We start from the raw sequence: 27,267 nt of genomic DNA, 5'->3' as shown, positions 1-27,267 counted from the left end.
GAGTTTCTGAGCAGAGGAATAGGACCTGCTCGGACCTGCATTTTGGAACGAGTAGGCATTAAAGAGGACAGTTTTTTTTTCCTTTTATTCATAAAAACAAATTTGCAACAATTTATTAAAAATTGATACCATGCAATAGGGGTACGAGAAATTCCTCATTTACATTTGATTCTGGCAGTCCCGGTCTAATTTAAAGCGTTTGTGCACTAACGTCACTGGAAAATGCCTTCAGGCTGAAGCCTCTTCGGAAATGTACGGTGTGTTTGCTGCATATAAAAGACCAGACCCATTAGATAGCTAGAGTCACTTCTGTGGGTCTTGTTATTTGCAGGGAAATTAAAAAAAAAAAAAAGGGTGAACCTACAGTATCATTAAGACAGAAAATGTACTTCGTGGGTGAACCTAGAAGACTGTGCACGGTCAGGGGTCACAACGGGTTACGGACGCACACACTCACCTCCGACTGTCCAATACTTTTTGTTTCTTTTTGTTTCCTGCTATGCTGGAATAATATTTCTACAGGTATATTTTTTTTGTGTGTGTGTATACATTATGTACAATGAATTGTCTCCTTCCCTTGGAAAAATTAATGTGGTCCTTTAAATTAAATCTGGTTTTGGTGAAATCAAGAAAGCAAGTCAATACTGGTAATACACAGTGAGTGACAACACCGATTTGTAGTGCCTAAAACAGACGATGACTTCGATTTGACCTGTGATGTGTTGACATTTTTTTTTTCCCTAAAAGCTACAGTACCTCCATAACCTCTCTTTGGGGGGGAGGGGAGGGGAAAGCTATGCTACGTGAAATCGGGTGTTTTTGAAATGTTGGCGATGATAAGATTCCTGTGGGCCCTTTTGTCAAAGTCTGGTGATGACAGCAGTATATTCCTGACTTCAGTGGTCTGGGAAGAGATTATTGCCTGCCTGTTGAAGCTGCCATTAGGTTTCTTTAGGGAGTGAGCGACCGCTTGGTTGTGCAGATGTCCTGGATGCTGTCCTTCAGGCCTTTCTTTAGCAAAGAATGAACCTGTCTAGGAATGTCACAAAAGTCGTCGGGAGCCTCTCTCTGCCAGGTTATCCTGGTAGAGGGCTATGCTGGGAGCTTCTTTGGGCCAAACCCCTGGCGGTCGTGAGGGCCGAAGGTCACGGTCATCCTGATTCCTCACGGGTCACGGCTGCTTCACTGTTTGGTACGAAGCTTTTCTGGACAAGATCAAGTTTTGATCCTCAGAGAGACCCTGTGAGGTAGGCAGGACGGGGGTTATCTCAACCCCAATTTGTTGGGGAGGGGAAACGGAGGCTCAGAGAGACAGTAGGGACTTTCCCAAGGTCAAGAAGGGAGTTAGCCATGGAGTGAGGACTTGAGCCCAGGTCCGTCTGACTCCCAGGCCAGTGCTCTCTGTTCGGTTGAAAGGGAAGAGTGATCTTATGAATGAGAACCAGTGTGTTGACTGGTCACCTCCGTGACCCCCAAGGGCGAGCTCCCCGGCTTGTCCGGATGGAAGGCCACCTTCGGGAAGCCAAGGAGAGCCCTCGGATAGCAACTCTCTCCCTACGACTACAGGGATGCCTTCTAGCAGAATGCCCGATTCACTTTGGTCAGAAACAAAGTCAGTGGAAAAAAACCAATCCAGCCAGCCCTTGGGCTCTGATGAGAGGTTAAAGTGCACAGTCTTTCTTTAGAGTGTTTGCTGGAAACAGACATTCCATGATTAGCTCGGGTGGTCCCCCTGATTACTGGAACACCTGATACAAACACAAGGACATGGCCAACGTGGTGGGTGCGTGACCGACTGTTGGTGAATGCTGCAGAGTGGGTCTGCAGTGACGTGCCCTAAATCCCCACGGTCCCAGAATGGGTGTTATTGTGTTAATGTGTGGCATTTATTAGAGAGTAAGGTCCCACCGGGAGGCATGTGAGTCAGCCTGTTCCCGTACCCCAGCCCTCGGGCCGCCTGGCTGCCCAGCAGACTCCCTGTTCCAGGAAGGCTGGGGTTGGCTGCCCTGGCGGCTGGGGACCGGGCTGCCCTGACCGCCTCCTACCCCAGAGGGGAGAAGGGCTGGCCTGGGGTGGGGGGAGCGCACAGTCAGGGATGTGTGTGCAGAGGCAGAGCTGGTTTCTCCAGAAGCCCCTCGCCTCTTCTCAAGGCTGCTCAGGGACACTCGGTGACTTCTAGCTGGAGTTCTAGTGATTCGCTCCTTGTCTAGGATTTTTTTTTTTTTTTTTTTTTGCGAAGTTTCAAAATATCCCAGCTCCTCCTTCTTCGCAGACATTAAGGAAGAAGTCATTTCCGTTCCTCTTCTTTGTGAAAGAATAAAAACTTCACAAATAAGGCGCGAGGTCAGGTGCCAAGTGCCCCCATCCTGTCCACCTGAGTGCCATCGAGCAGTCCCACAAGGCCAGGCATGGCGCCCAACGGCTCCGCAGCCAGAGCTGACAGTGTTCCCGTAGCCTCTGCTCCGTGTGGTTCTGTCATGGGGGAGGCCCCGGCCCCAGGCCTCCCACCCTTACAGGCCAGAGACCATGACTCGGAAGGAGGGTGGCACGTGTCTGTGGCGGGGGCTGGCGGTGGGGCTGACGCAGGGGCTCACACAGCTGGCGTCCACGCCTCCGATGGATGGGAGGTAGGCGTGGTGGAGAATGGGGAGCTGGAGGGACAGCCGGCGCTGGATGCTGTGGCGGGGAGAAAGAGAGAGAGAAGGAGAGAGAGAGGGAGGGAGGAAGGGATGGGGGAGAGGGAGAGAGGAGTTTTAGTGAAGGCTATCTGGCCGCTCACCAGAATATTCCTTGGACTGTCTTTGGCTAAGAAGCTGATGGTGGGAGACCAGTTATCCCGAATCCAAGCTCTGTCCATCCCATCATCTAGCCATTCACCCATCTAGCAGGTATTTAATGCAGACCTACACCTGCCAATGACTGCCCTGGGAGGAACCAGGGAGACGGACTCAGCAAAGGGGACGCAGTCTTCCTAAGCGTTCGGCGATTCCTAAGGACGGGTTTTGCTTATCTCATGGGGCTTTGCTGCCAGACAGTTCTCACTCTACTCTCGCGAGCCTCCAAATGGACTGCGGGGCTTCTCACTGCTCCGGCCTCCTCATTGGCTCCTCTGGCCCTGCCTTGCCCAGGACCTCCGCCCTTCTTGCTTGGCTGACTTCAATAGGCTCTTTCCTGGTCTTTTAGCTTCTTTGGTGACTAGTGTCATCCTTCCACCTCTGGGGTGGTATTTTATTGGAGGTTGCCTAAGATCTTTTTTCCAATTCTCCAGGTGAAACTTCTACCCACTCACCACCCAAACCCTACACTTGGGCGGCTAGTTTCCCCTAAAACACGGCTAAAGGCCACTCCGGCTTGCCTTTGCACACAATTTCCCCCCAGCCTGGAATACTCTCTCTACCTCCTGATCTGATGAACTCTTTTCCCTTCAGTATCCACTTCAAACTCCTCAGAGAGTGGGCTCCTTCCTTCTCTGAGCTCCCAGAGTTCTGGGTAGATTCCTAGAAGCACAGCCAGAAAAGCCCCAAGGCGGGTCAGAGGCAGGGGTGGTGTGTGACTCATGGCAGCATGTGTGTGTGTGTGTGTGTGTGTGAGAGAGAGAGAGAGAGAGAGAGAGAGAGCGCGTGCAAGCGAGAGAGATTGGGGGGTCTGGGCTCTTCCCAGGTGCATCTTGTGTGGTTCTCTCTCGTACCTGGGAAGCTGCATTCTCGGTATCCTTAAGGCCTCCCTGTGTCCTCAGTGCCTAACCGTTCAGGTGGGGACCTCCCCCCACCCCCAGATCTTCACAAAAACCCAGTAAGTAAAAGAAGTGTTGCTATTCTCCACTATAATGATTAGGGAAGGGTACAGAGTTTATGTAATTTGCACATGACGATGAAGCCAGAAGTGGGGAAGGGGAGTCTCCTGCTCCTTCTGGGAAAGGAGCTTGGTGAGGGAGCACAGAGCTCTGTGAGGGAGGCAGATCAACTCACGGGGCGGGGGGAGGGGCACCTCATCTCAACAGGTGTGCCCTGGTGTGTATTCATGGCACCGATGGGGTCCTGAGATGGAGGGGGACAAATGCAGTGCCCCCCCATTCCCTGTGCACTGGAGAGTTTCTACCAAGGACATGTCACAAGTGCTCGTGAGGTTAGCATGTTGGAGATCTTTCGAAATTCACCTTGAACCTGTCTGTACTCTGAGCTATGATCGACCCCTGAATGCCAGAGGGTGCTGGCAGAGTCCAGGGAAAGGGTTGCTGAAGAATAAATAAACTCTGAACTGGAAGGAGTATGGGCCTGGGCAAGGTGGCCATCTGTCTGAGGCTCTCAGAGCCACGGCACTTTGCTGTCTGCTGGGGTCCCATTTACACAGTCATTCATTCAATAGCCACTTGCCAAACACCTACTTGGTGCGGGAGGCTGCATTCAGTCCAAAGGACAAGGGAGGGACGCACACCTCATCCTCAAGGTGCTTACGCTCTCGTGGAGGGTACTAATAAGTAAACCACTGACGACTGCCATAGAACCATAATGATCATTCTGGAGTGTAAGCCAATGAAGCCTTGGAGCTAACTGGGTTGAGAAGGCTATTGGTCCTAACACCCAATGGCCTCAAATTACACTATAGTTGGTGATTTGGCTGTCTCTGATGCTTGTCACTTCCCGGGGAGCAAGTTTCAGTGTTGACACTTCTTTCTTCCTTTCTTTCTTAAGATTTTATTTATTTATTTGAGAAAGTGAGCCTGGAGCGGGGTGGGCAGTGGTGGTGGGCAGGGGGTGGTAGGGCGGAGGCAGAGGGAGAGAGAGAATCCTAAAGCAGGGCTCGATCTCAAGACCCCGAGATCACAACCTGAGCTGAAATCAAGAGTCGGATGCTTAACCAACTGAGCCCCGAGGGTCAGCAGCGCCAGGGTCGACATTTCTAATCTCTGCTTCCAAGCCGCTACGAGCAAAGGAAGAACTCAAAATTGCCAGTGGGAACAAAGCTAACAGAGATGTCCGGCTCTTCGCTTAGAGGCCACCTTCTCACTGAATCTCCTCTGATCACTCTATTCAAGGTTACAATCCCTGACTGCTTCCCCTGCTTTATTTTTCTCCAAAGCACCTATGATATAATACATTAGATGCTGCTTTTTAAAAGAAGTTCTTGTGCCACTGGGTAGAATATAAGCTCTGCGCACGAAGGGATTTTTGCCCGTTTTTTTCACTTCTATGTCTGACACACAGTAGGTGTCGGTGAATAGTTGTGCAGTGAGGGCATTTAGCAAGGTTAAATTTTATATCTAATGAGGGCACTGTGCCTCGGTGGGCTTGACGGTCAGCAGACCTGGGTTCAAATCCCATCTCCTGCACTTCGGAACTGGGTGGGCATTGACAAGTCCCTTCCCCTTTCTGAATATTTATTTTCTCATTTGTAAAACGAGGCTTGTAATTTGACCTGTGTCATGGGGTTGCTGTGGAGTTTAAATAAAATAAGGCACGTGAAAACGCCGGGCAGACTGAAATTGCTGTGCGGGACTAACATGCTCTTCTGCAATAATTCTCAAGGAGAAAGTACTTACTGTTCTGGGGAGTTGATATCTTCTATAGGATCTTTGCATGTTCGAGAGGGCTCTGTTGTGTTCCACTGTAGCTGGGGATTTTGATCGAGGTGATTTTTTAAAATGGCCTTTCCCCCATCTGAATGCAAAACAACAAGATCACAACACATTCTGTTAACTTCATTTAAAAAAAAAAAATGCACTCTTTCTACGATGCTGCCCAAGGAGAGAGAATGCAAAAGAGCCTATTATCCCTTCAGAGCTGTGGTTTCTGCAGTAGGTCTCTCGGGACTAAGGCAGTGAATCTAGAAGCTTCTAACCAGGGATGGAAATGGCATCCAGGGGACTTCCTTTCTCCAAGAAAAAATCAAGTTAACCAATGTAAGCAACATAACTTGGAAATGAAAAGTTCTAATATAAAGGCCTTTTTCACTGGTGCACAGGGATGAGATGACAGAGAAAATAACCCTCCAAGGTAAAAAATATATATCCATAAGACTGCCAAGGATGGAAAAGAATAATAATAGCCAGTAAACTGCTGGTGGGAGTACAAATTGGCATAATGTTTCTGGGCGGTCACTGTCAATAAGCATTGAACACTAAAAAAAAGTGTTCTACCCAGGATTTTTACTTCCGGGATGTATCCCAGGAAATAATGAGATTATGCATAAGATGTTCAAATCAGCATTACTCGTAATGTAAAAGGGTTGGGACTAATCTCAGTATTTCCAGTAACAATGGATTAGTTACATACTCATGTGTGTATGGGGCCTCCTTTCAAAGAAATACTGTGTAGCCACAAAATGTGGTGATGTGCATGCTTTTGCAACCCTCTGTGCTTCAGAACTATCTAGAGAGATTTAAAGAAATATTAAATATAACCCCCCTCCCCCAGGGATCTGGAGGAGCACGGGGTTTAGTTGTCCTTCTGTAGTGTGTGACTTTGTGACTGTCATCTTGCCCCCATGTGAGTATGGTGGATCCTCTTTATTCACGGATTCTGTATTTGTGAACTCGCCTACTCATCAACATTTATTTGTAACCCCCAATCAATACTGGCAAGGCTTTCATGGTCATTTGCTGACACACAATGCTGAAAAACTTACATTGACTTCAAGGTCAACAACACTATAAAGCACGCCCAAGTGCAAGACGGCTGTGACGTGCCTGGTGGAGAAAATACATGGCTTAGATGGGCTTCGTGCAGGCACACGTTATAGCACTGTTGACCATGAGGTCAATGTTAACGAATCAACACTCTATATTAAGTAAGACGTCTTCAAGCAGAAACACACATACAACAATGTTATGTCATGGATTGATCAAAATGTCAACCCGAGAGAGCCTTGCAGGAACCAAACCCTGTATTCCCCCTCAGGATCAGTGGTTTAGTAGTCACTCATTAATTCATGATTCACAGCACCTTTATCAGAGACAATCACCGTGAATAATGAGAGCTGACTGCATATCCTTATGATAAATCCCAAAACTGGAACTGTTGGGTCAGAGCAATTTCTATTTCAACCGGCAATGTTTCCCAACGGTGTCCTCAAACTCTATTTAACTTTTTGGTGTCTTGTCTTTGCCAGTCTCATTGGTGAAAATGGTATCTCACTCAAGATTTCATCTGCATTTTTAAAAAGATTTTATTTACTTATTTGGGAGAGTGGGAGAGAGCAGGAGCAGTGGGGCGGGGGAGGGTCAAAGGGAGAGGGAGGGTCAGAGGGGAAGGCGGGTCAGAGGGAGACTCCATTCCAGGGACCCTGAGATCATCACCTGCGCTAAAGGCAGCCTCTTAGCTTAACCAGCTGAGCCACTCAGGAGCCCCTCATCTACATTCTCTTAATAAGGAGTGAGCTTGAGCATCTTTTCATAAGCATATGAATCTCTTGCATTTCCTTCTGTGGGAACTCTCTTTTGCCCAGTTTTCTTCTGTGTTGCTCTTTTTTTGTAAATTAATTTACACATAATTATACATATTTCATATAAATTACATAAATTTCTCCTTATATGTAAGAAAATAAGCACATTACCTGAATTATAATATTTTTTGACTTGGTTTGATTTTTTGATGACTTATGATGGCTTTTGTGTTGTTAAAAAATTCTTTTTTATAATTAAATTTGTCAACCTTTTCTTTTGTGGTTTCTGTGTTTTGTATCAAATTGAGAGAGGCTTTCCCGTCTCTGAGATTATAAAAAAAAAATTCTCCTGTGGGTTATTTTTTTTAGATCTTTCATGGTTTCACTTTTTACACTCAAATCCTTTATACATCTGGACTTTATTTTTGTGTGAGGTGTGACGTAGGGATTTAAGTTTATTCTTTTCCAGATAGCTATCCACCTATCCCCATTAAATGTATTGAATGATTCATTTCCCTCCACTAATTTAGTATCTTTACCAGATACTAAAATTACTGTGAATAATTATTATTCTTTCAATTGACTTGTAACTTATCTCAATTCAAACTTTTTTTTTTGCAATCATCCCACCCTAACCCTAACCCTAAGAATTTCATAATTTTTTTAAGATTTTATTTATTTATTTGATAGACAGAGATCAGAGTAGGCAGAGAGGCAGGCAGAGAGAGAGAGAGGAAGAAGCAGGCTTCCTGCTGTGCAGAAGCCCGATGCGGGGCTCGATCCTAGGACCCTGAGATCAGGACTTGAGCCGAAGGCAGAGGCTTTAACCCACTGAGCCACCCAGGTGCCCCTTCATAATTTTTTTTTAATTTTTAAAAGATTTTTGATTTTATTTATTTGACAGAGAGAGAGATCACAAGTAGGTAGAGAGGCAGGCAGAGAGAGAGTGAAGCAGGCTCCCCACCAAGCAGAGAGCACGATGCAGGGCTCGATCCAGGATTTGCTTTTATAATAAGAATACTTAGGATTTTGGTAATGAGAATAAAAGAAACTATAAACAACAACAAAAAAAGAAACTAAAGATTTTTCATTGATTTAAAAATAATTTTGTAGCAAATTAATGAATAAATACTGACAAAATTCAGCAACAGAGAAGTATGCTAAATGAATCCTTTCTCACTTTGTACTTACTGTTCCTTTTCACACAGGTGGATACTGTTAACAATTTGGTGTTTGTTCTTCCAGACCTTTTAAAAAATGCACTTAGCACATGCACACACAGACGTGTGCAGATGTGTGTGCATTTATGTGTATCACGCTCGCCTTCATCTTGCTATTTTCACTGGGAGGGCTCTCCATATCTACACGAATAGATCTGCCCCACTTCCTAATAGCTGTAATACGAACATTGTTTGGCTGTATAATAATGAATGAAACTGCCCTAAACGATGAACATTTATTTTATTTTTTTAAGGTTTTATTTATTTATTTGACAGACAGAAATCACAGGTAGGCAGAGAGGCAGGCAGAGAGAGAGGAAGGGAAACAGGCTCCCCGCTGAGCAGAGAGCCCGATATGGGGCTCGATCCCAGGACTCCGAGATCATGACCTGAGCTGAAGGCAGAGGCTTAGTCCACTGAGCCACCCAGGTGCCCCTCTATGTACTCTTAACGACACTGGTGACCTCTGAAAATTTGGCCGAAATGTAGGCAAAACCCGGGTTGGGTTATTTTGGCCGGCGTTTCCCAAGTGGTTGGTGAGATGGAGTGTCATGTCGTGTCTCACTGACTATTCCTGCCCGTACATCGAGAAGGCACGTTTGAAACTGTGAAATGTCACTGGGAGAAGTAAGGTAAACTCTTCATCAAGAACACTGTGCCCCCAGTCAGATCCCCGGGTTGCTGGCCATGACATGTACGTGTGCCACCGGGACCCAAGAGACTGAGGGACAGAAGCCCCGGGTCTAGGCAAGGTAGGATGCCAAACTGACCCCAAACTGTGGACGCCAGATGCTCCAGCTCTGCCTGCGTGGCTTCAGGTCACTCCCCCTCCCCTGAGCCTCAGTTTCTTCATCGGTAAAGTGGAAGATGGCCAGCTGGTTTCTGATACCCAGTTCCCCACGTTCCAGGGACCCCGCCTCCTCCTACCTGTGCTCTCAGTGAAGTTTCCAAGGTTGAGGATGTCGTTGAGCTCTTGGTAGTGGTTCTGTTTAATGTAGGTGGTCTTCTCTGGTGTGTCCTGCAGCTGCATAGTGACCTCTTCCAAGTCTTTATCCAGCTGGAAGACAAAGGCTCCAGCTGAGTCAGAGGCCCGGGCCCAGCCCCTTCCCCAGCTCCCAGGATCATGGGACTGGGCCTCAGGTGGGCCTCGGGAGGGCACCCAGAACCAGAGAGGCCCCCGAGCTGGGGACAAGCTGCAGAGGGCCCCTGCTGGCTGTTGCTGCAGGAAGGGCTGGGGGTGGGGGTAGTGGTGCCTGGGCTTCACAGTGATGCGTTCAGAGCAGGCTGGAGTCTTAAGGGAGCAGCTGGGCCAGCCCAGGGCGGCAGGGTGGGGGAGGGTCAGAGCTCGGGCTCTGAGGTTGGACAGGTCTAGGGGCAAACCCAGGACTGCCCCTTACTGTCTGTGGACTGGCTCGCGAGACTGAGTCTCAACTCCTTCATCCGCAGAATACAGTAATCACAGCATAAACCTCTGGTTACTGCGGAGATTCAATGAGGCAATGCACTCAAAGTTTAGCCCAGTCCCTGACACATCATGAGGCTAACCTGCTACAGGAATAAAAGTGCCATAATTATCATTACTGACGCCCCGCAGGGCCCTCGCAGGGGAGGACCCTTGGGCTGGTCAAGTGTAAGCCTCACATAGACGCTGAAGCCTAGGACAGTAGGGGCTCCTTTAGAAGATGGACTGCAGCTGCCTTCAGGTTATAGAAAACTCAGGTGCAAGCCCTGGGGCAGTCTAGCCCTTGAGAAGCCTCGTGTGTGTGTGTGTGTGTGTGTGTACACGTGCTTGCGTGCGCACGCACACGTGTGTGTGTTGGGGGGAGGGGGTAGTAACTGGGAAAGGCAGTGGACGTTCTACTATAGTGTAAGGAAGTTATAAACTGTAAAGTGTTGTTCTGATGTCAAGACCTCAGCCATTAATTTTTAAATGCGTCTTCATGTGGAAGAGGAGAGAGATACCGTTTTCTGCGTGCCTCAAACAGTGGGGCTAGGAGCAAAGGAGGCCAGACTGTGATTCCATTCCAGGAAAAACCACCACCCAGCACTTTAGGGATTTTGACAATGGCGTCGTTTTCAGGTTTCCTGAAGTGAGGAGCTCTTTATTGCTGGAGTGTGCAAGTTAAAGTCAAACGTCACGTCATGGTCGTTCTACTCAGAGAGAGGTCTGAGATCAAAACCGATGAGCAGTGGGCTCTGAGGGACAGAAACCTTTCCTCCTTTTCTCTGGTGACCAGGGGGAGGGAGGGCTATCCCATCCTAGAGCAGTCAGGCTTAGATGCATGGAACTATGCTGTAGATCTTTGTGACAGACTAATGTGAGTTCCCCCAAAGGCTACTGGGTCTAGCAAATACACATATGGAACGCCCAGTCCCTTCTGAATTTCAGATAATGATGCGTCTTTTTCCTTAGTGCCAGTATATCCCAAATACGTCTGGGCCATCCTTACACAAAAAGTATGCTTGATTGCCTGAAATTCAAACATCACCAGGACATCCTGCATCGATTCTGGCAACCCCGTGTCTCACACAGAAGTGTGATCATGCAAGTTCTTGCCAAGGTAACTGGAGTAGACCCAAAAGGCGCACAATTTTTGTATCACTTGTTCATCCTTTGTGTGGGCTTCCTCTTCCCTTCCTGCGACTGAGAACAGGACGTGCCTTCCCCCCAGCTTTAACTGTCCCCATGAGGAAGGCACCTTGCAGAGTGGCAGACAGAAGGAGGGAATGAGCCTCACCCAGTTATGGCCACAGAGGCAGAGCTGTTTGCCAACTTGGACCCATCTCCTCAGGGCCATTAGGTGAGAGAGAAATATTTTCTTTGGGCTACTTCATTTTGGGGCGTGTTTGTTACAGCAACTTAGCGAGTTCCTGACTAACACGCTCTCCTTCGTTTCTTCCCTGTTCCCTTCGTCAAAGGAGGGTTTCTCTGGGAAACAGGTAGCCTGCACACCAGAGGCCAGTCACACCCCTGGACACAAAGACAGAGGTGAAGAAGGGGAAGGTAATTTGTTCTCCTCTCCCAGGTAATAGAAAGTCCAGAATCGGAGGTCTGGCTTAGGCATAAAGGAATCTAGTTATGGCCTCTCTGGAATACTGAAGAACCAGTTAAGGACCCTCAAGAGGACCATGTGGTTCACCTCAGCAAGCTCTCCTGCCTGAGAAGTTTCTCTTCCCTCCCTTCTGTCTTGCTGTACTTCATATGGATGAGGGTGGTTGTTGGGTTGGGAGAGTGAAAAATCAAGGGTGGGGGGTTCTGCACACATAGGAAGCTCCTATAATCTGGGAGCTCACAACTTTCTAAGAACTCCTTTCTTCCTGAGGATGTCTGGAATCGGGGCGCGGCTGGACTCCATGAGTCTGGACCAGGCCAGCAGCTTCCGACAAAACTGCCTCTGCCTAGTTTATGCTCCCACTGGTTCTCTCCGCTGTAACCCCAGCTCACGGGACCGCATGGCCTGATATGGGGGGGAGTCCTGGGTAGGGGGTAGTGAGGTCGGGAGCAGCAGCCCTGGGGCAGAAGGATGCAGCTGGGAGGCTGTGGCCCTGGTTGACGGTGCTCGGGGAGCTACCTCTGTGATCTTCATTCGTAGGCGATGGTTTTCAGACTGCAGGCCCTCCAGGCGGGACGTGCTTGCTTGGTTCACGCTGGTGACTGAGGTGGATGTTTTAGAATCTTCCTTCTTCTGATTCTGAGTGAACTGGAATCGCCTGTTCTGCGTTGCCGCGTCTGGGTTTGTTCTCAGAGTGATGAGCTGAAAGGACAAGGTATGGCTGAAGAGAGAAGCCCGGGGTGCCCCCCTACATTCTCCCATCCACTCTGCCACAGCAGGTCCTGTGTTGGAGGGGGCAGGCAAGCAAGCTCTGGGCTCAGGCTTGTCTCTGCCACTCGCTTGTCTGTGACCTTGGGCAGGCCCCTCCCCCCTGCACGGAGTCTCAGTTTCCTTCCTCGTCAGCAGAAGTCTGGTCTCCTGATCCTGACTCCACCTGCCTCCCAACCACCCCGAGGAGCCCACCAGCGCCTCTCAGGCCTGATTCCAGCTGAGCCTCGCTCTTCCTTGGGGCTCGTTCCACCTGGAAAATAATAACCCCGAGGGTGACATGGAAGATAACAAACAGATGGAGGCCAGGGAAGGCTCCTGCTTCTTAGAACCACAGATGAGTGTTGAGGACAGACTTGTGACGGGCTCCGTCACGGACAAAAGCATTGTTAGAGAAGAGAAAAGGCTGTCACTCATCCTCATCTTACTCATTTATTAAAAAACCACTTCCAGTCTGAGGTAGGCGCTGGGCCTGCCCTGGAGAGCAGGGACTGGGTGAGGCAGGGCCCCTGTCTGCCAGGACCCCACAGTCCAGAGGCAAGAAGCATCATGGGCAGGCTGGGCTGTTGGCGCTGTGGGCCTGGGCTGGGCTCTGTGAGGCTGAAGGATGGTGAGAGAAGGGAATTCTGAGTGGGGGTCGGGGGAGAAGTGGCATATTCAAAGCAGGGGGCCTGGGGCTCAGAGTGCTTATGGAGAAGGGCAGTCTGGAGGGTGTGCAGAGTTCTTTGGGGAGACTGGAGGAGTCTCAAGGGTCCTAAAAGGCAGCCTGGTATTGGGGACTTGATTCTGGAGCCAGAAGGGCAATGAGGAGCTCTTGAGGGTGACAGAGGAGAGTGACACGGTCAGGGCTGGGCTTGGAACCATCTGGCATCTTTGACCAGAATGAGAGATGTCAGAGTGCAGGCAGAGAGGCCTTGGCATTGGCCTGGAGCCTGGGCCAGCGTTGAGAAGCAGAGAAGGCGGGCATATAGGGCACAGTGCTCCAGGAAAGTCGTCGCTTGGGGACTCATGGGATGGAGGTGCCATGGGCGATCTGTTTAGGGCACAGTGGACCCCAACTGATCTCTGGTCCCGCCTGTAATCCAAGGCACACCCCAACCCACTCAGGCCAGTAATTCCTTCCACACTATCTCCATCTCCCATTCTTCTCTGATGCTGAGAACAGCCCATTGCAGGGACTCCTAAGATGCCAAGTCCTCTGGTTCACCTGCCCACCGCCAGGAAGGATAAGGTTCAAAAAACACCTCTCAGGGTGGTCTTGAAGGTCAGGGCTTCAGATGAATGGAAAATGTAAGTGGCTGTTGAAAGTGGTTATTTATTCCTTTTTACCCACTAATGCTACTTCTGAGGTTCCATCTGAAAGATGGGGCCAGAAATGGGAATCATGTGCTGTGTAGAGAAAAGAAGTTCATTTATAATATAAAAAATCTGGGAATGACTGTAATGCTCATCAATAGGGGAATGGAGTGGACAAGAAAACGTGGAACATTCTCCCATCAGTGGTGGTTATGACTGCGAAACACAAAGGAGAAGTTCACAGTGGAAAAGGCAAGCTATAAAATGATGTGTAAGTTCTAATCACAGCTGTAACTGAGAAAGCATCACTGCCTAACCATTAAAAAAAAAAAATACAGGGGGGCGGGGCAGGAGCCTGGGTCTTTCAGTTAGTTTAGCACCTGACTCCTGATTTCGGCTCAGGTCATAATCTCGAGGTCCCGGGATCAAGCCCTGCATCAGGGCTCCATGCTCAGTGGGAAGTCTGCTTGTCCTTCTCCCTCTGCTCTTTCCTCTACTCTCTATCTCTCAAATAAATAGATAAAATCTTAAAGAAAAAAGGATTGGAAGGAAACACACAAAAAATATGTAGTTTTTAGTAAAAAAAAAAAACAAAATGAAACATTAACAGTGATTATTTTTGGGTGGTGAGATTCTGAGATTTCTGGAACATTCGATTTTTACTTGTTTGCATTTTCCAAATCTTCCATGTGAACTGTAATCATCCCAAGTAGAGGAAGCATAAAATGACTAGGAAGTAGAGGAAACCAGTAGTGCCCTGGGCAGGAGCAGAGGCCAGAGAGCAGGATGGTGGGGGGGGGCGGGGAGGCAGGTCGTACCTTGGGCACAAACACCAGGCACAGGGTGATGGTGCTGCAGAAGATGATGACCAGGGCGACGATGCAGAACTGCACGTTGGGCTGGTCCCGGGTCAGGAAGGAGACGGCAGCCCCAATGATACACATGATCCCCACGTTGTAGACACTCATCCCAATGTACTTGCTGTCGTTGAGGGCAGGGATGCTGACGTTGCGCGTCTCCCAGGCCAAGAAACACCCAAACAACTGAAATAGTGAGCGGAAGGGGCAGTGGTCGTTATCATGTGGTGGCTGGCACATACCTGCTGCTCTGAGAAGGGGAGCTGGCAGCTTTGCTGTGGCCGGGTCTTCTGGATGTCACCTTCACTCTCCGCTGGGGGTCCTGGGTTGAATTACATCGAGGAAAGGCCCACCGGGGGTGTTACAACATCCAGTTCTCCTTCGCCACACCACTGGTTTACATACAGCAGGCCATGGCAGAAAGGGCTCCCAGACATGATCTTGACTATCTCCCCTCACTCAAGAGAGAGCCCTGAGGCCCAGAGAGGAAGGGGCTCGTCCAAGGCCACACAGTCATACAGTGGCAAAAGTGGACTGTATTTCCAGAACTTCAGTCCAGTGTTTTTGGCTAATAAGGCAGAGCCTCTGCGTCTATTACCTCTCAATGCACAAGGTCACTCACAATAGAGACTAACTAACTAACTTAACTAACCTAACTTGTCCTCGAAGCCAGGTAGGATGTAAGAGTAGGTTCAGGACAGGGCCACGGAGGAGGGAGTAGTGTGTACAAGTTCTGGGAAGGATCTGTAACGGGAAATGGGTATCTATAAAGTACCTGTAAAGGGTGTTCCTTTCCCTCCTTCCTAATAGATGGAGTGAAGTGTGATGGGTGGAGCTTGAGCAGCAATCTTAGACCAAAAAGTCATCTGAGTCTACAGTGTGGGAGCTGTATGGTGAAGATGGGTGAGCTGAGATTCTGGGAGCCCCCCACCAGCCCTAGACTGCTCATCTGAGAGGGAAGTTAATATCTCTTTAATCACTATAATTTTGGGTTTTCTATCACCTGCAGCTCTATTCCTAACCAATATATCTCCCAACAGAAATGGACAAGGTAGAGGTAGGTCCAATGTGATTTGAAGCAGGGTGTGTAGGGTTTAGCCTTCATCGGTGGTCTAAGAGGAGGGCTGGTTGAGGAAGAAGTGCGGACAGAATGCCAGGCAGAATGGTAGTGTGGGTGGGTGGGGGAGGAGCTGACCAGGACTGCTGGTAAGAGACGTGAGGAGGAGAGATGGCCATGGGAAGATGGAGGTGGAGACTGGAGCGATGTGACCACAAGCCAAGGAATGCCTGAGCCTTCAGCTGCCATGGGGAAGCAAGAAAGCATTCTCCCTAGAGCCTTTGGAGGGCGCACAAGTCATGCTCAGTGGGGGCTAGAAGTGCTGAAACTCTGACAGGAGCATGGGCCTGCATGGCCGGGTCTACTCTCTCCGGTCTTGAAGTTCTGTGGTCTCAGAGCGGGAGGCGCTAGGAGCTAGAATTTTAGTCACAAACCCTAAGGGCTGGGAGGGCTGAGAATAATTCCTTGTGCACACTGCAAACAGTAAAACACTCATGCTGCCAAATACAGCTTTTACTGACAGGATCGGCTAAAGATATTAGTTTCCCTGGAAGAGAGATGGTGGACTCCAACCACTTTTGCAAGTAGGTGGAGAAGATAACGGATGGCCAAAACATTACCGATAGTCAGAGTCACAGTCTGAAGAGTCAGTCAGCTTCCCCATAATCCAATTTCAGAGTCTCAGGATCAGGGAGGGTGGAACCAGAGGGCTCCTGGAGAGTCTGGTTTCACTCTCTCTATTCAGCAGGGGCTGGGGGCCTCAAGTCCTGGGTACCGCTTGCTTGCCGTGAAGGGAGCATCTTCCTTCCTTGAGGGGGTGGGGGTACGGTGCCACCAAACTGGCGGCCACTGCTCTGTTGAACAAAATCCTTCTTTCATGTGGACTTGAAAGCTGCCCGCTGGCAACTCTGCCCACTGATGATGGATCTGCCTTTGGGTCTGTGCCACCTGTCTCTGATAGCTCTGGTGTACAAGTCTCCTGAGTGCCCTTCTCTAAGCCTGGGGCCATTGGCCAGTCCTCGAAGTCCCATTTCCACTCTGGGCCCTTCCTGTGGGCACCTTCAGGATCATTCCCTTGTGGGGTCTGGATTGGGGCCCAGGGGTCCTCATAGAGTCCCTATGGAAACTAGTCTCCACTAGTATGAAGTGGGGGATAATCTCTGCCTAGGATCCCCTAACACAGGCCCTTCTGGTGGGGGCCCTCAGGAATAGTTCTCCAAAGCAGCAGCAGGTAATGATGCATTTGAGCAGGACAAGAAGTCCCACTTTCTCTGACCTTTGGAGATGGCTTCATTCTTGGCCTCCAAGTGGAGGCCACACAGAAGCAGACGGTGGGTTGACTTTCCTGTAGAAAGACCTCAGGAGGGTACGGAAGCTGGTTTCCTGTCCCTGGAGGGATTTCAGTGGGAAGTACGGTTTGCATAGGATTGGAGAGAAGATTCAGGGGTCAACAGGGGATAAGACGGGGTGTGGCTGCCCTTTCAAGTCCTTCCAGACATGTGGGGTGGGCTTGGTACATGATCTTTGATTCTAACAGGTGGCTGGAGTGGGAAGACTACTGGGTCCAGAGGTTGGAGGTTACTAGTGCCCTTTAACTTCTCTGAGCCTGACTTCTATAAGTGAGGATGAGTCCATTCACCTGCCACAGATTTTGAGGGAATCCAGTAAAATGTGGGATGTGAACGTGTGCTAAGTGTTGACAGACTGCCCTTCCGGGAGCATTATGGTGGCTGCCGTGAGGCCCACTCTCAGGTTTTGGGGTTGCTCTGTGGTTAAGCTCTTGAATCTGCCTCTTACTACTGAGTGACCTGGGGCAAACCAAGCCTCAGCATCCTCATCAGTGAAATGGGGCATTATCTGCACCCATCTCAGAATTTTGTTGTGGGAACCAAGAGACCATGTGGGAGACACAGGGCCTGGCAGTTAATGTTTTGTTCTGGGGGCTCTATTCTTATGTTCACAGAGGCCCCTAGGAGAGAGAACTCTGACAGAGAAGCAGCCCCCCAGCCTCTGACATCCGCTCTGCACCTACCATGAGAAGCCCCTTGTAGGCATAGACGATGCCGAGCCAGATGGTCATGTGGGTGTTCTCACAGTGCTCCAGGAGAGGGCGGATGGAGATGTCCCGTCCTGCTGGGTCCGGCTGAACAAAGAGAAAACAGAAACCCAGGAATGGCACTGGGCACCTTTTCAGCAGCCAGGGCCCCATCTGACCGCCACTTGCCCTCCCATGAGCTATAGCTAGTCCCTTGTCCAGGAGGCCTTTTGGACCCCCTTCTATGTTCTCATGGGGCTGCTTTCTGTTTGTTGGTCATGATTCAGCCCTGCACTCTAGTTATCTGTGTCCTTCATGCCTTTCAAACATGAGTCAGATCTCCTGAGCGTAGAGAGTAGGACACTTCCTGGGCTCCTAGAGCGCACATCTGTAATGTTTGTTTAAAGAGTGAAGGTGAGAATAAGGTACAAATTAATGTTAAGAGGTCTTCAGGTGTCTCTGGGATTAACTCCGTAACTGTTGGCTGGGCCAGCCGTGGAGCCTGCCAAGCTCTTCTAAGGAGACCTTCTTTCCTATCACCCCCAGTGAGGGAGCAATGGGGCAGCCATATTATATACCACATGACACAGCCTGGGCCAAAGCTGATTGGACAGAGGGTGGGTACCTAACCCACAGTAGCCAATCCAGAGTCTGGTCAGAGACCTAGGAGGTTCCCTAGTGCAGTGTTCTGCTCAAAGAGGGATGGTGGAAAGGACCCTATCCAAACATGGTCTCTCTCTCAGGAATTTGAGCTGGGAAACTGGGCAAGAATCAGCCACATGGTGGAAAGAGAAGAAAAACACATCCAGAGAATAACAACAACAAAAATGTATATTCTACATATGTTTTTTTCTGAATTATTTAAGAGTAAGTTGCAGACACCCTCACCTTTCACCCCTAAGTATCTAGCAAGTATTTCCTAAGAACGAGGAGATTCTTTTACATAAGCACATATACTTATCAAATTGAGGACATTTAGCTAATACAGTATCTAATGTGCTATCAATTTTCAAGTTTTGCCAATTGACTCAATAATGTCCTTAAAAATAATTGTGGTTTTTCCAAAGCAGGGCCCAATCTGGGACCATGTCCTGCATTTACTTATCATGTCTTTGTCTCCTTTAATCTTTGATGATTTCTCCACCTATTTCGCTCTTCTACATCATGGATATTTCTGAAGAATGCCGTTCAGTTATTTGGTAGAATATCCTTCAGTTTAGGTTTGTCTGATGTGTTTTCATGATTAGATCTGGGTTATGCATTCATGGCAGGAATCCTATGTAAAGTGTTGTTTTTGCCTCCTTGGAGCTTCACCTCAGTGGCACTTGATGGCACTTTGCCCCACTACTGGTGATGTCAACTATGACCATTTGGTTCAGGTGATGTCTGCCAGATCTCTCCACTTCAGAGGTACCATTTCCCCCTTGTAATTAATAAATATTCTGTGGGAGATACTTTGAGACTGTGTGAGTGTTCCATTTCCCCCACAAATGTCAACTCGGTGGTCTCAGCATCCAGTGATGGTTTCTACCTGAGTCGCACTTCTTCGGTGGCCATAAAATGGTGATTTTTTTTCTTTTAACTCTATCATTTCATTTAAATATTTGACACTTGGGGCGCCTGGGTGGCTCAGTGGGTTAAAGCCTCTGCCTTCGGCTCAGGTCATGGTCTCAGGGTCCTGGGATCGAGCCCCGCATCGGGTTCTCTGCTCAGCGGGGAGCCTGCTTCCTCCTCTCTCTCTGCCTGCCTCTCTGACTACTTGTGATCTGTCTGTCAAATATATAAATAAAAATCTTTTAAAAAATAAATACTTGACACTCCACTGTAAACAGATCTTTCCTTTCCTCTTATTTATTTATGTATATCAGTATGCATTTAGAGGTTCCTTTTCCATTTCCATTAGTATCATTTGTTTCGATGCTCAGATTTTCCCAGATTTGGCCAGTGGGAAACTCCCACGTGCAGCCTCATGTGTTTTCTCAATACATCCCCATATTTTGGGGAGCACTTTTCTACACCTTGGCACAACAAGTACTTCTATTTCTTTATACTTTCCTTTTCCCAGCCTCAGAATTAGTTATTTCTCTGAAGAGTCTTGTTTCTTTTTGATGGAGAATGATATTTAGAAACCAAGATCTGGGCACTAGATGGGCTCACTGTTCCAAGGATATCAATACTTTTAGGACCTTCCTTCCTTCCTCCCTCCCTCTTTTCCTCCCAGGACCTTCCTTTCTCCTTTCCTTCTTCCCTCCCTCCCTTATCTCTCTAATCTACCCATCCATCCATCCATCCATCCTGATTCTATGTATCTATCCTTTTCTCTCTACCATCTTTTTATAGATTGATGTAGATAAAACCCTATGCCAAAGGGTTCTTGCTTCTTCCCATTCCATATTTGCACCTTTCTTCTCTCACAGTGAGATCACTGGTTTCCCACGATACCAAAATAGTCACTCATTTGCTCAATACTAAATAGACACAAAATAGTTTTAGAATTTTTATATCATGCACTACCAATAACAAAGTAAATTTGAACATATGTTTGAGAATCTATCTGCATTTAGAGCAGATACCCACTGAGGGTGTCTCATCAAAGAGCTGTGTCTGGGAGAGAGTGGTCCTGTAGAGGTCCAGGGTAAAGCCCAGGCCTGAGGGTAACAGGTAGGCATCCCCAGAGTCACTCACCAGGAAGAAGGGACATTTCGGTGGGAGCCAGAGGTGTGAAAAGCAGGCCTTAGGTAAGTGGGAGTGGGCACTCTATTTCTCTCGGCCCTGCTCTCTCGGCCTGGCCTTTGGGGCAGGCAGTGGTCTGGCTCCTGTGATTTGGGGAATAGAAAAAGGAAGGGCTAGGGAGGTGGGGCCTATGCACCCAGGCCATTCTGTAACCAGACCATTCAGATCTGGTACCATCTCTCAGGCTTGATTTTCCTTTTGTTTTCCCTTAGCTCCACCACTTTGGTTCCGTGGTCATTGAGACCACACACAGGCTCGTGTGGTTCCCTGAGGCCTCTGCCATGGCTGCAGTGGGCTCTCGGGAGAGACAAGCCAGGAGAAGGTGATCTCCAGGACCCCAAGTCAGAGTCAACAGGCCAGAGATGGCCCCTCCACTGCGAACCACCCAGGAGCTGGGCTGGATTCTAGTAAGGGGGTAGGGGTTTCCTGATGTCTTTTCATTCTTTAATTGAGATGGAGAAAGGGACTGGCGCGAAGGTCAACAGTGACTTCTAACAGTGAAACCTGGGTTTCCCTAATGCCTGACAACCCAGCAGACATCAGAATGCAACAGCAAAGGCCCATTATGGTCACGCATGAATAGCAAACCCATTAATGATGATAGTAGCTGTTGTTCTCCAATGAAAGGCAATAATTTATGATGGACTCTTAGATGCTCTGTGTAGAAAGGACTGATGCTGTCATATACCATTGTTCAATGTTATGAAAACTCTATTCCCCAGAAGCCAAGAGCGGCTGTCAGGCTCTTATGTCCCCAGCGAGAGAGAGCCCACCCCCTCCCACTCTTGGTGAGTGGCTGCACTGATCTCCTGAGCCTCCACCCCATGGTCCTTGCTTTCCTCTGGCGTCCTCAGAATAATCCTGAGCCCTCTCCTCACATCTGCACGCTCTTCGTCAGGTGGGAAAGAGGGGCTGTGAAGGTACACACCGCCTCCCACCACGAGTCGACCCGGTCCTTCAACCTGCTCCAGTGTACCACTGACCTACAGGCTTGCCCTGGAGCCCAGCACTCCAGGTGGCGGTGAGCGAGTCTGCCTGCGCCCTCGCTCCACATCTCCTCCGCTTTCTACACAACTGCCTTCCACCCATGATTCATATGTTCCTCATGGTTGACTAAGAGTCCATTAGATAGTTTTCCTCGAACTGCTGCTAGCTCTGTGTTCTCCCTTCTGCAGCTGATGTTCTAGCCGGGTTACCTTTTAACTTGTTAATAACCCTCGCCCCCGCCAAGTTCCCCATCCTGGTCTGCTCTGACCGAATCCCTACATCCGGGTCTGTTAGCCCCCCACCTCCCCATCTCAATAAGCTTAAACACAGCCTGGGCTGCAGAGGTGAGAGGGAAGCACAAAATCAAGGGCCAGTGGAGAGCCCAGAGAACTCAGCAGTCGAAGGGTGAGCAGAGCTGTTTCTGCCCTATCCTCACACTACACAGGCGCTTATCCAGGAAGAAGCCACAAAAATCTCCTGGTCATTAACATCACCCTCACACAACCCCATGTCTGGGCACACCGTACATGGATCAGAGTGGCAGGGGTTGGGGTGGATTTAGGAGTGATGAGGTTCAGGTACTCCTGGGGCTAGGAGATGGGGAGTCTGACTGGTCAGTACCCCTGTACCTGAATCACACTCCTTCGGTGGCCGCAAAATGATGATAAATGCCCACGTAAAAGCTATGCCTTTTCTTCTCTGATCTGTTCCAATCGTGCCTGGGACTGGAGTTCAGAGGGGTCAGAGCAGTCACATGCATGGGGAGAGATGCACTGGATAATGCAAAGGGTGGGTTGGGGGGATGGAGAGGGAGGAGGACACTGGGAACGTGGAAAGGCGCTTATTGGAGTCATTGTCATACACCAAAGTGCCACTAGAGGGCACCCAAGACCCGCACAGAGGGTCTGGCCCAGCAGCCCGCTCACCCTCTGCTGAGGACACAGTTACTTTTGTGGCTCAGTGGGGCCCACAAAGCGTCAACAGCATCCTGTGCTACTTTAGAAGGCACCCAGTGGTCTTAAAGGAGGCCAGATTTCCAGGGACCTTGGAGGACTGGCCCCACCTCTTCCCGACAGCTGGAGTGGGGTGGGAGGGTAGAGGATATTGGGGAACATGGGGCTGGAGGACCCAGGCCTACTCAGTGTGGGCCTGCCATGCAGCCCAGGGCCAGCGATCCCAGGCACCGATCTGTGCTGGCTCCGGCGGCACACACACAGGACACAGACCCCAGCAGATGCCATGCGGTGGTCTCCCATCAGGGTCTGAGTCAGGACGTCAGCCCTGCCTCCCCATATGATTGGGGACTATACAGTTTCCCCTGGTCTAAATCAATCCCCAGGGATGACTGGCCTATAAGAGCTTTCAAATTTCCTTTTTTTTCTTTATTTCTCTTCCTTACTTGTTGCCCACCGGGGCAATTACCTAAGCAGTCATTCATTCACTCCAATGTAACTAGAAGAACTACCATTTGCTAGGTGTTGTTCTGGGCATGGGGGAATACAGCAGTCATGAGGATGGACACAGTCCAGTCCTCAGGCCTCTTCCATTCTGGTAAGATCAGGACAATTCCATGACAGACAGCTTCAGAGGGGGACTGAGTCGAACTAAGCTGATAACAACTGCCCTAGGAACACCGAGTGCTGCTTGCCACGGATGCCAACAACACACCAGGTGCGAAGCTGCCAGCTCTACCTACGGTGTCTTGTCAAAGCCTGATAAGAATCCAACAATGTGTTGTACCCATTTTACAGATGAGAAAACGGAGGCACAGAAAGATGAGAGAAATCTCTAGCTAGTCAGTGTCGGAGCTGGGTTCAAAGCCAGGTCTGTCTGCCTCCCACACCAGTGGTCTTTACTCCCTCTACAGGGGCTTGTCCCAGCCTGCCCTGCCTCTCACGAGCACTGCATCACATTCCAAGGGGACAGTGGGCATAACCCTTGAACCCCGCTGTAGAAACTGGGAGGGGCAGCTTGGGGGAGGAATGATTTTGTCGTGAAATGTTCCAACAGAAGCCCCATTGGAAGCCCTGGAGCTCTGTGAACGCTGAGTTTTAGGGCCACAAATTGAAGGCAAGCTGGTAAGATGCTGTTCCTGCCTGACAGGGCACAGTGCCCGGCAGAGAGACCGTGCCTGTCTGTTCTGCCCGCAGGCAGGGAACGGCTCGCACCTGACTCCTGGCCGGACCGCTGCTCTGTGGGAGGCATGCAGAAGTTGCACGGGAAAGCCTCCCCCATCTGTGCAGCCGAAGGAGAGCAGCTGGCCCGAGAGTCCCTCTGCATAATACAATTACTCAACAATGTAGGTCAGCGGCCCCCGTACACATGGACAGGCAGGGCATCCGGGCGTGGGCTCAGGTATTGGGTCCTGAAAGGTCAAAGGCCTTGGTCTTGCTCTACCATAGACTTGCAGGATGACCATGGGCATGCCCCAGACTTTTCTAGACCTCAGTTTCCCACCTGCAAAATGAGTCCGACCAAGGGTTACTTAGGGCTTAGTTAAGGTGAACCAGAATAATGGAGGGATGGCGACAGTCGTCCTGTATTCCATGACTGTGTTTGTCCTCCACAGCGATCAGCCTGCTGTCTGCCTGGCACTGTGCTCCACGCTGGGCCCAGATGTGTCAGGCCGACCGGGTACTGCCTTCCTGGAGCGGGCATTCTAGCAAGGGCAGACCACACAGCACAGCTGTGTACAGCACAGTGATCCCTGGGGCTGAGGCCACTCTGAGAAGGGCCCAGAGGGGTATCGGCTTCAGATCAGGGGGTCTGGAAGGCTTTCCTGAAGTGGGGACATTCAGTCTGAGGCCCGAACGCTGAGGAAGAGCAGCCATGTGAGAACCTCAGGGAACAGCATTCCTGAGACAGGGAACAGCACATAGGACGGGCGTTAGCATGTTTTAGGAACCCAAAGGAAGCCAGTATGGCCAGCATGTCATCAATTCAGTGAGGGGCTGGAACTGCTTCCCACGGGATACTGTACACACAAGCCCCCGAGGAGCTTGTTAAAGGGCACATGGGGTCAGTAGGTCTGGGTGGGGCCCATGATGCTGCATTTCCAAGCAGCTCCGTGATGACTCCGATGCTGCTGGTCCCGGGACTGCCATTTGGGCAGCAAGGCCTTAAAGGATTCTTCTTTGCTTAAGAATGCAGATTCTCTGGTTGCTCGCACACCACTGACAGAGTGACAGCCCAGCACAAGAGCAGACCTGAAGGCTTGCCCCTATGTTCTGACCCCAGATCAGACCCCAGGAGTACGTGTTTCCATGTGTCCTGCGTGGGGCTGGCCAGGGCACTTAGGGCCGGTCACATCGCAGGTCTGGGCAGAGAGGGTGGGGAGCCGCACCTGTGATCATGGGGCTCGTGGTCCTTCAGACCTTTCCTGCTCTGCTGCTGTGAGTGGCTCGGGTTCCCAGCCCCACCTGGCCATGGCTTCTTGGGAGGAGGGGACATCTTCCACCTTCTGACCAGCTCCCAAAAACTGACTCTCAGAACTTTCTCCCTGGGTCATTCTCGGTGCTTCTTTATTCTTATTTATAATTTCGAAGTTGATTTTTGAAATTTATGGTGGAATTGGTAGGTTTTTCTACTGGAGGTCAGTATATGTATGTGTATCAGTGTGAGCTTGAGTGTGTGTGGTGAGGGCAGGGGAGGATGTCTGGACTTTCTGGGCTGCATTTCAGAGTCCCAAGATGCCTCTCTTTTCCTGGAAAGGCAGGTAAGTCGACACTTTCTGGGGGAGATGGTGAGGGAGCCCCATCAAGGAAGTCTGGGCAGGGAGAGGAAAGCGCACTGGGTTCAGACCCCAGGGCCCTCACCTGCCAGCTGTGTGACTCTGGACACATCTCTAAGCCTTTCTGAGCCATGGGCATGCTCATTTGCAACCTCCCGGGGTTGGAAGACGATCACAGAAGTAAGCTGTGTGTTTAGCAGGCTTTAGAGGCTGGAAAGCCCGCTCCTTCTGTGTAAACCCTTGTCATTATCTCCAACGGCAGAGTCACCAAGCACTGGAGCCAGGAGGAATCTTCCGGATCCCTCCAGGCCTGGGCTGCTTATCTCACCGGCAGCAGTCCCACGTCTCTGAGGCAGCAGAGCTGGAAGCTGTCATTTCAAGGTAAGAATTTCTTCTTAGAATATTTAGTTATGAATTTGGGTGAATTTTTGGCAAATCCCAGATCTGGAAGGGACCTGTGAGATACCCCACCAGGGTTCTTCTGCATTTTTTTCTTTGGAGGGGGCACAATTCTTTGTTGTGAGGGACAGTCTTGTTCCATGCAGGGCATTCCGAGCCCCTGGGCCATGGGCCCTAAATGCCAGGAGTGTCCTCTGGTCGCTGTGACGGCCCAAATCTCCCTCCCCTGGTCTCCATTTCCAAACACAAAAGGGATCATGCGGGGCACCTGGGTGGCTCAGTGGATTAAGCCTCTGCCTTCAGCTTGGGTCATGATCCCAGGGTCCTGAGATGGAGCTCTGCATGGGGCTCTCTGCTCAGCGGGGAGCCTGCTTCCCCTCCCTTCTCTCTCTGCCTGCCTCTCCGCCTACTTGTGATGTCTGTCTGTCAAATAAATAAATAAAATCTTAAAAAAAAAAAAAGGATCATGCACTAGTCCAATTCCTCTTTTCACAGATGGAGAAACTGAGGCCTAGAAGAGGACTCACAGCAAGTGGGTGACTTAGTGGAGACCCAGCTAGAGGTATCCTGGCCCTGTGCCCTGGACCACGTCTCGGGCTGGCACAGCCAACATTTATGGGGATTTACTATTTGCGGGTGCTTGGCACTGCCCCATCAGCCCCCTGGAGCTTCTGGATGCATCCAATCTGTTGGTGCTACTCACCCTAGCTCGGGTGCACCTGGAACAGCTTCCGGAGCGAGAAACATGGCTCCAGCCACTCAGCTGGCCATATCCTCATGGAGTCCCGCTTTGTGGAGGAGAGATGAGGTGGCCAGGGGAGGCGGGTAGCTGGGACCTGGCTGAGGAGGGCCAGGAACCCTGGTCAGCATCAGGCCCCCAATGGGACAGTAAGACCCCTGCCTGGCCCTGTTGAGAGAGGCATTCTGAGTTTGACCTTGGAATTAATGGGAAATCCCATGGTTTATAAGCACTACAGCTGGGGTGAGGATCATCTTGGGGAAGTTAAGGGAGGACAAGTACAGTAATTTATAGCCCTTTACAGCCCGTTATGTATTCATATGAGAATCTCTTTTTGATTTTGACCTCAGGGCAGTCTGGTGAAGGAGCCAGGAATTTTATACCCATGTTACAGGTGAGGAAACTGAGACCCGGAGAGGATAAGAGACTTGCTCATGGTGACTTAGCAAGTCAAAGGCAAAGGTAAGCCAGCCCTCTTTCTTGCAGAGCAGCTGGGGGTGTCGTAACTTCTGTCCTTTCTAGTGGCCTGGCTCTGTTCCCTCCTTGGAGAGAAGGGGCTTTGAAGGTGCCCTGATTTTTCTTGGGCCTGCATCGGAGGCCTTGGGGCAAGCCTGGAGCAGGAAGAAGTGCTTGGTCGTGGGTGGTGGGGGGCTTTCACCAGGCTCGCTGCGCACAGTGTCGGCTTCATGTCTGCTGTGCCCACCCGGCACTAGGGTGCTGATGCCATGCGCTTTTCCCCCAAGCCTGATGAGTGCCCAAACCCACGGCTCCCCTGCTGGAAGGATGACCCAGCAGCTTATCCTCGAGAGAGAGTCTGCAAGGCATGGCCGGGTGCCGGGGTGCGGAGTCTTCCCGCCATTCTAGAGCGGAGAGAAGCTCCTGGCGTTTGGGCAGAGTGCAGGCCATGCGTGTGTTTTACTTGAGCTACACAGGGCTTAGGATTTTTTGTCTTCACAGTCAGGATTTAAAACTCAGGTGGGGGCACCTGGGTGGCTCAGTGGGTTAAGCCGCTG

The 27,267-nt window shown here is 50.1% G+C and overlaps 1 protein-coding gene across 1 annotated transcript in view; it reads right to left on the bottom strand.

The window, feature by feature from the left end:
* Positions 1 to 329: 329 nt before the first annotated feature.
* Positions 330 to 27,267, bottom strand: part of GABBR2 (gamma-aminobutyric acid type B receptor subunit 2) — a 341,177-nt gene continuing 314,239 nt past the window's right edge. The window contains exons 14-19 of the mRNA XM_046021722.1: positions 17,664 to 17,774; positions 14,536 to 14,760; positions 12,173 to 12,355; positions 9,528 to 9,657; positions 5,540 to 5,657; positions 330 to 2,676 (exon numbers count right to left, since the gene is read on the bottom strand). Of these exons, the coding sequence (XP_045877678.1) occupies positions 2,511 to 2,676; positions 5,540 to 5,657; positions 9,528 to 9,657; positions 12,173 to 12,355; positions 14,536 to 14,760; positions 17,664 to 17,774 (933 nt within the window). The 3' untranslated portion in view covers positions 330 to 2,510. The remainder of the gene's footprint in view (positions 2,677 to 5,539; positions 5,658 to 9,527; positions 9,658 to 12,172; positions 12,356 to 14,535; positions 14,761 to 17,663; positions 17,775 to 27,267) is intronic.

This window comes from Meles meles, chromosome 11 (assembly GCF_922984935.1).
Source record: "Meles meles chromosome 11, mMelMel3.1 paternal haplotype, whole genome shotgun sequence".
Lineage (NCBI taxonomy): Eukaryota > Metazoa > Chordata > Mammalia > Carnivora > Mustelidae > Meles > Meles meles.
Note: the sequence above shows the minus strand (reverse complement) of the source record. Positions and strands in the feature narration are given on the sequence as shown.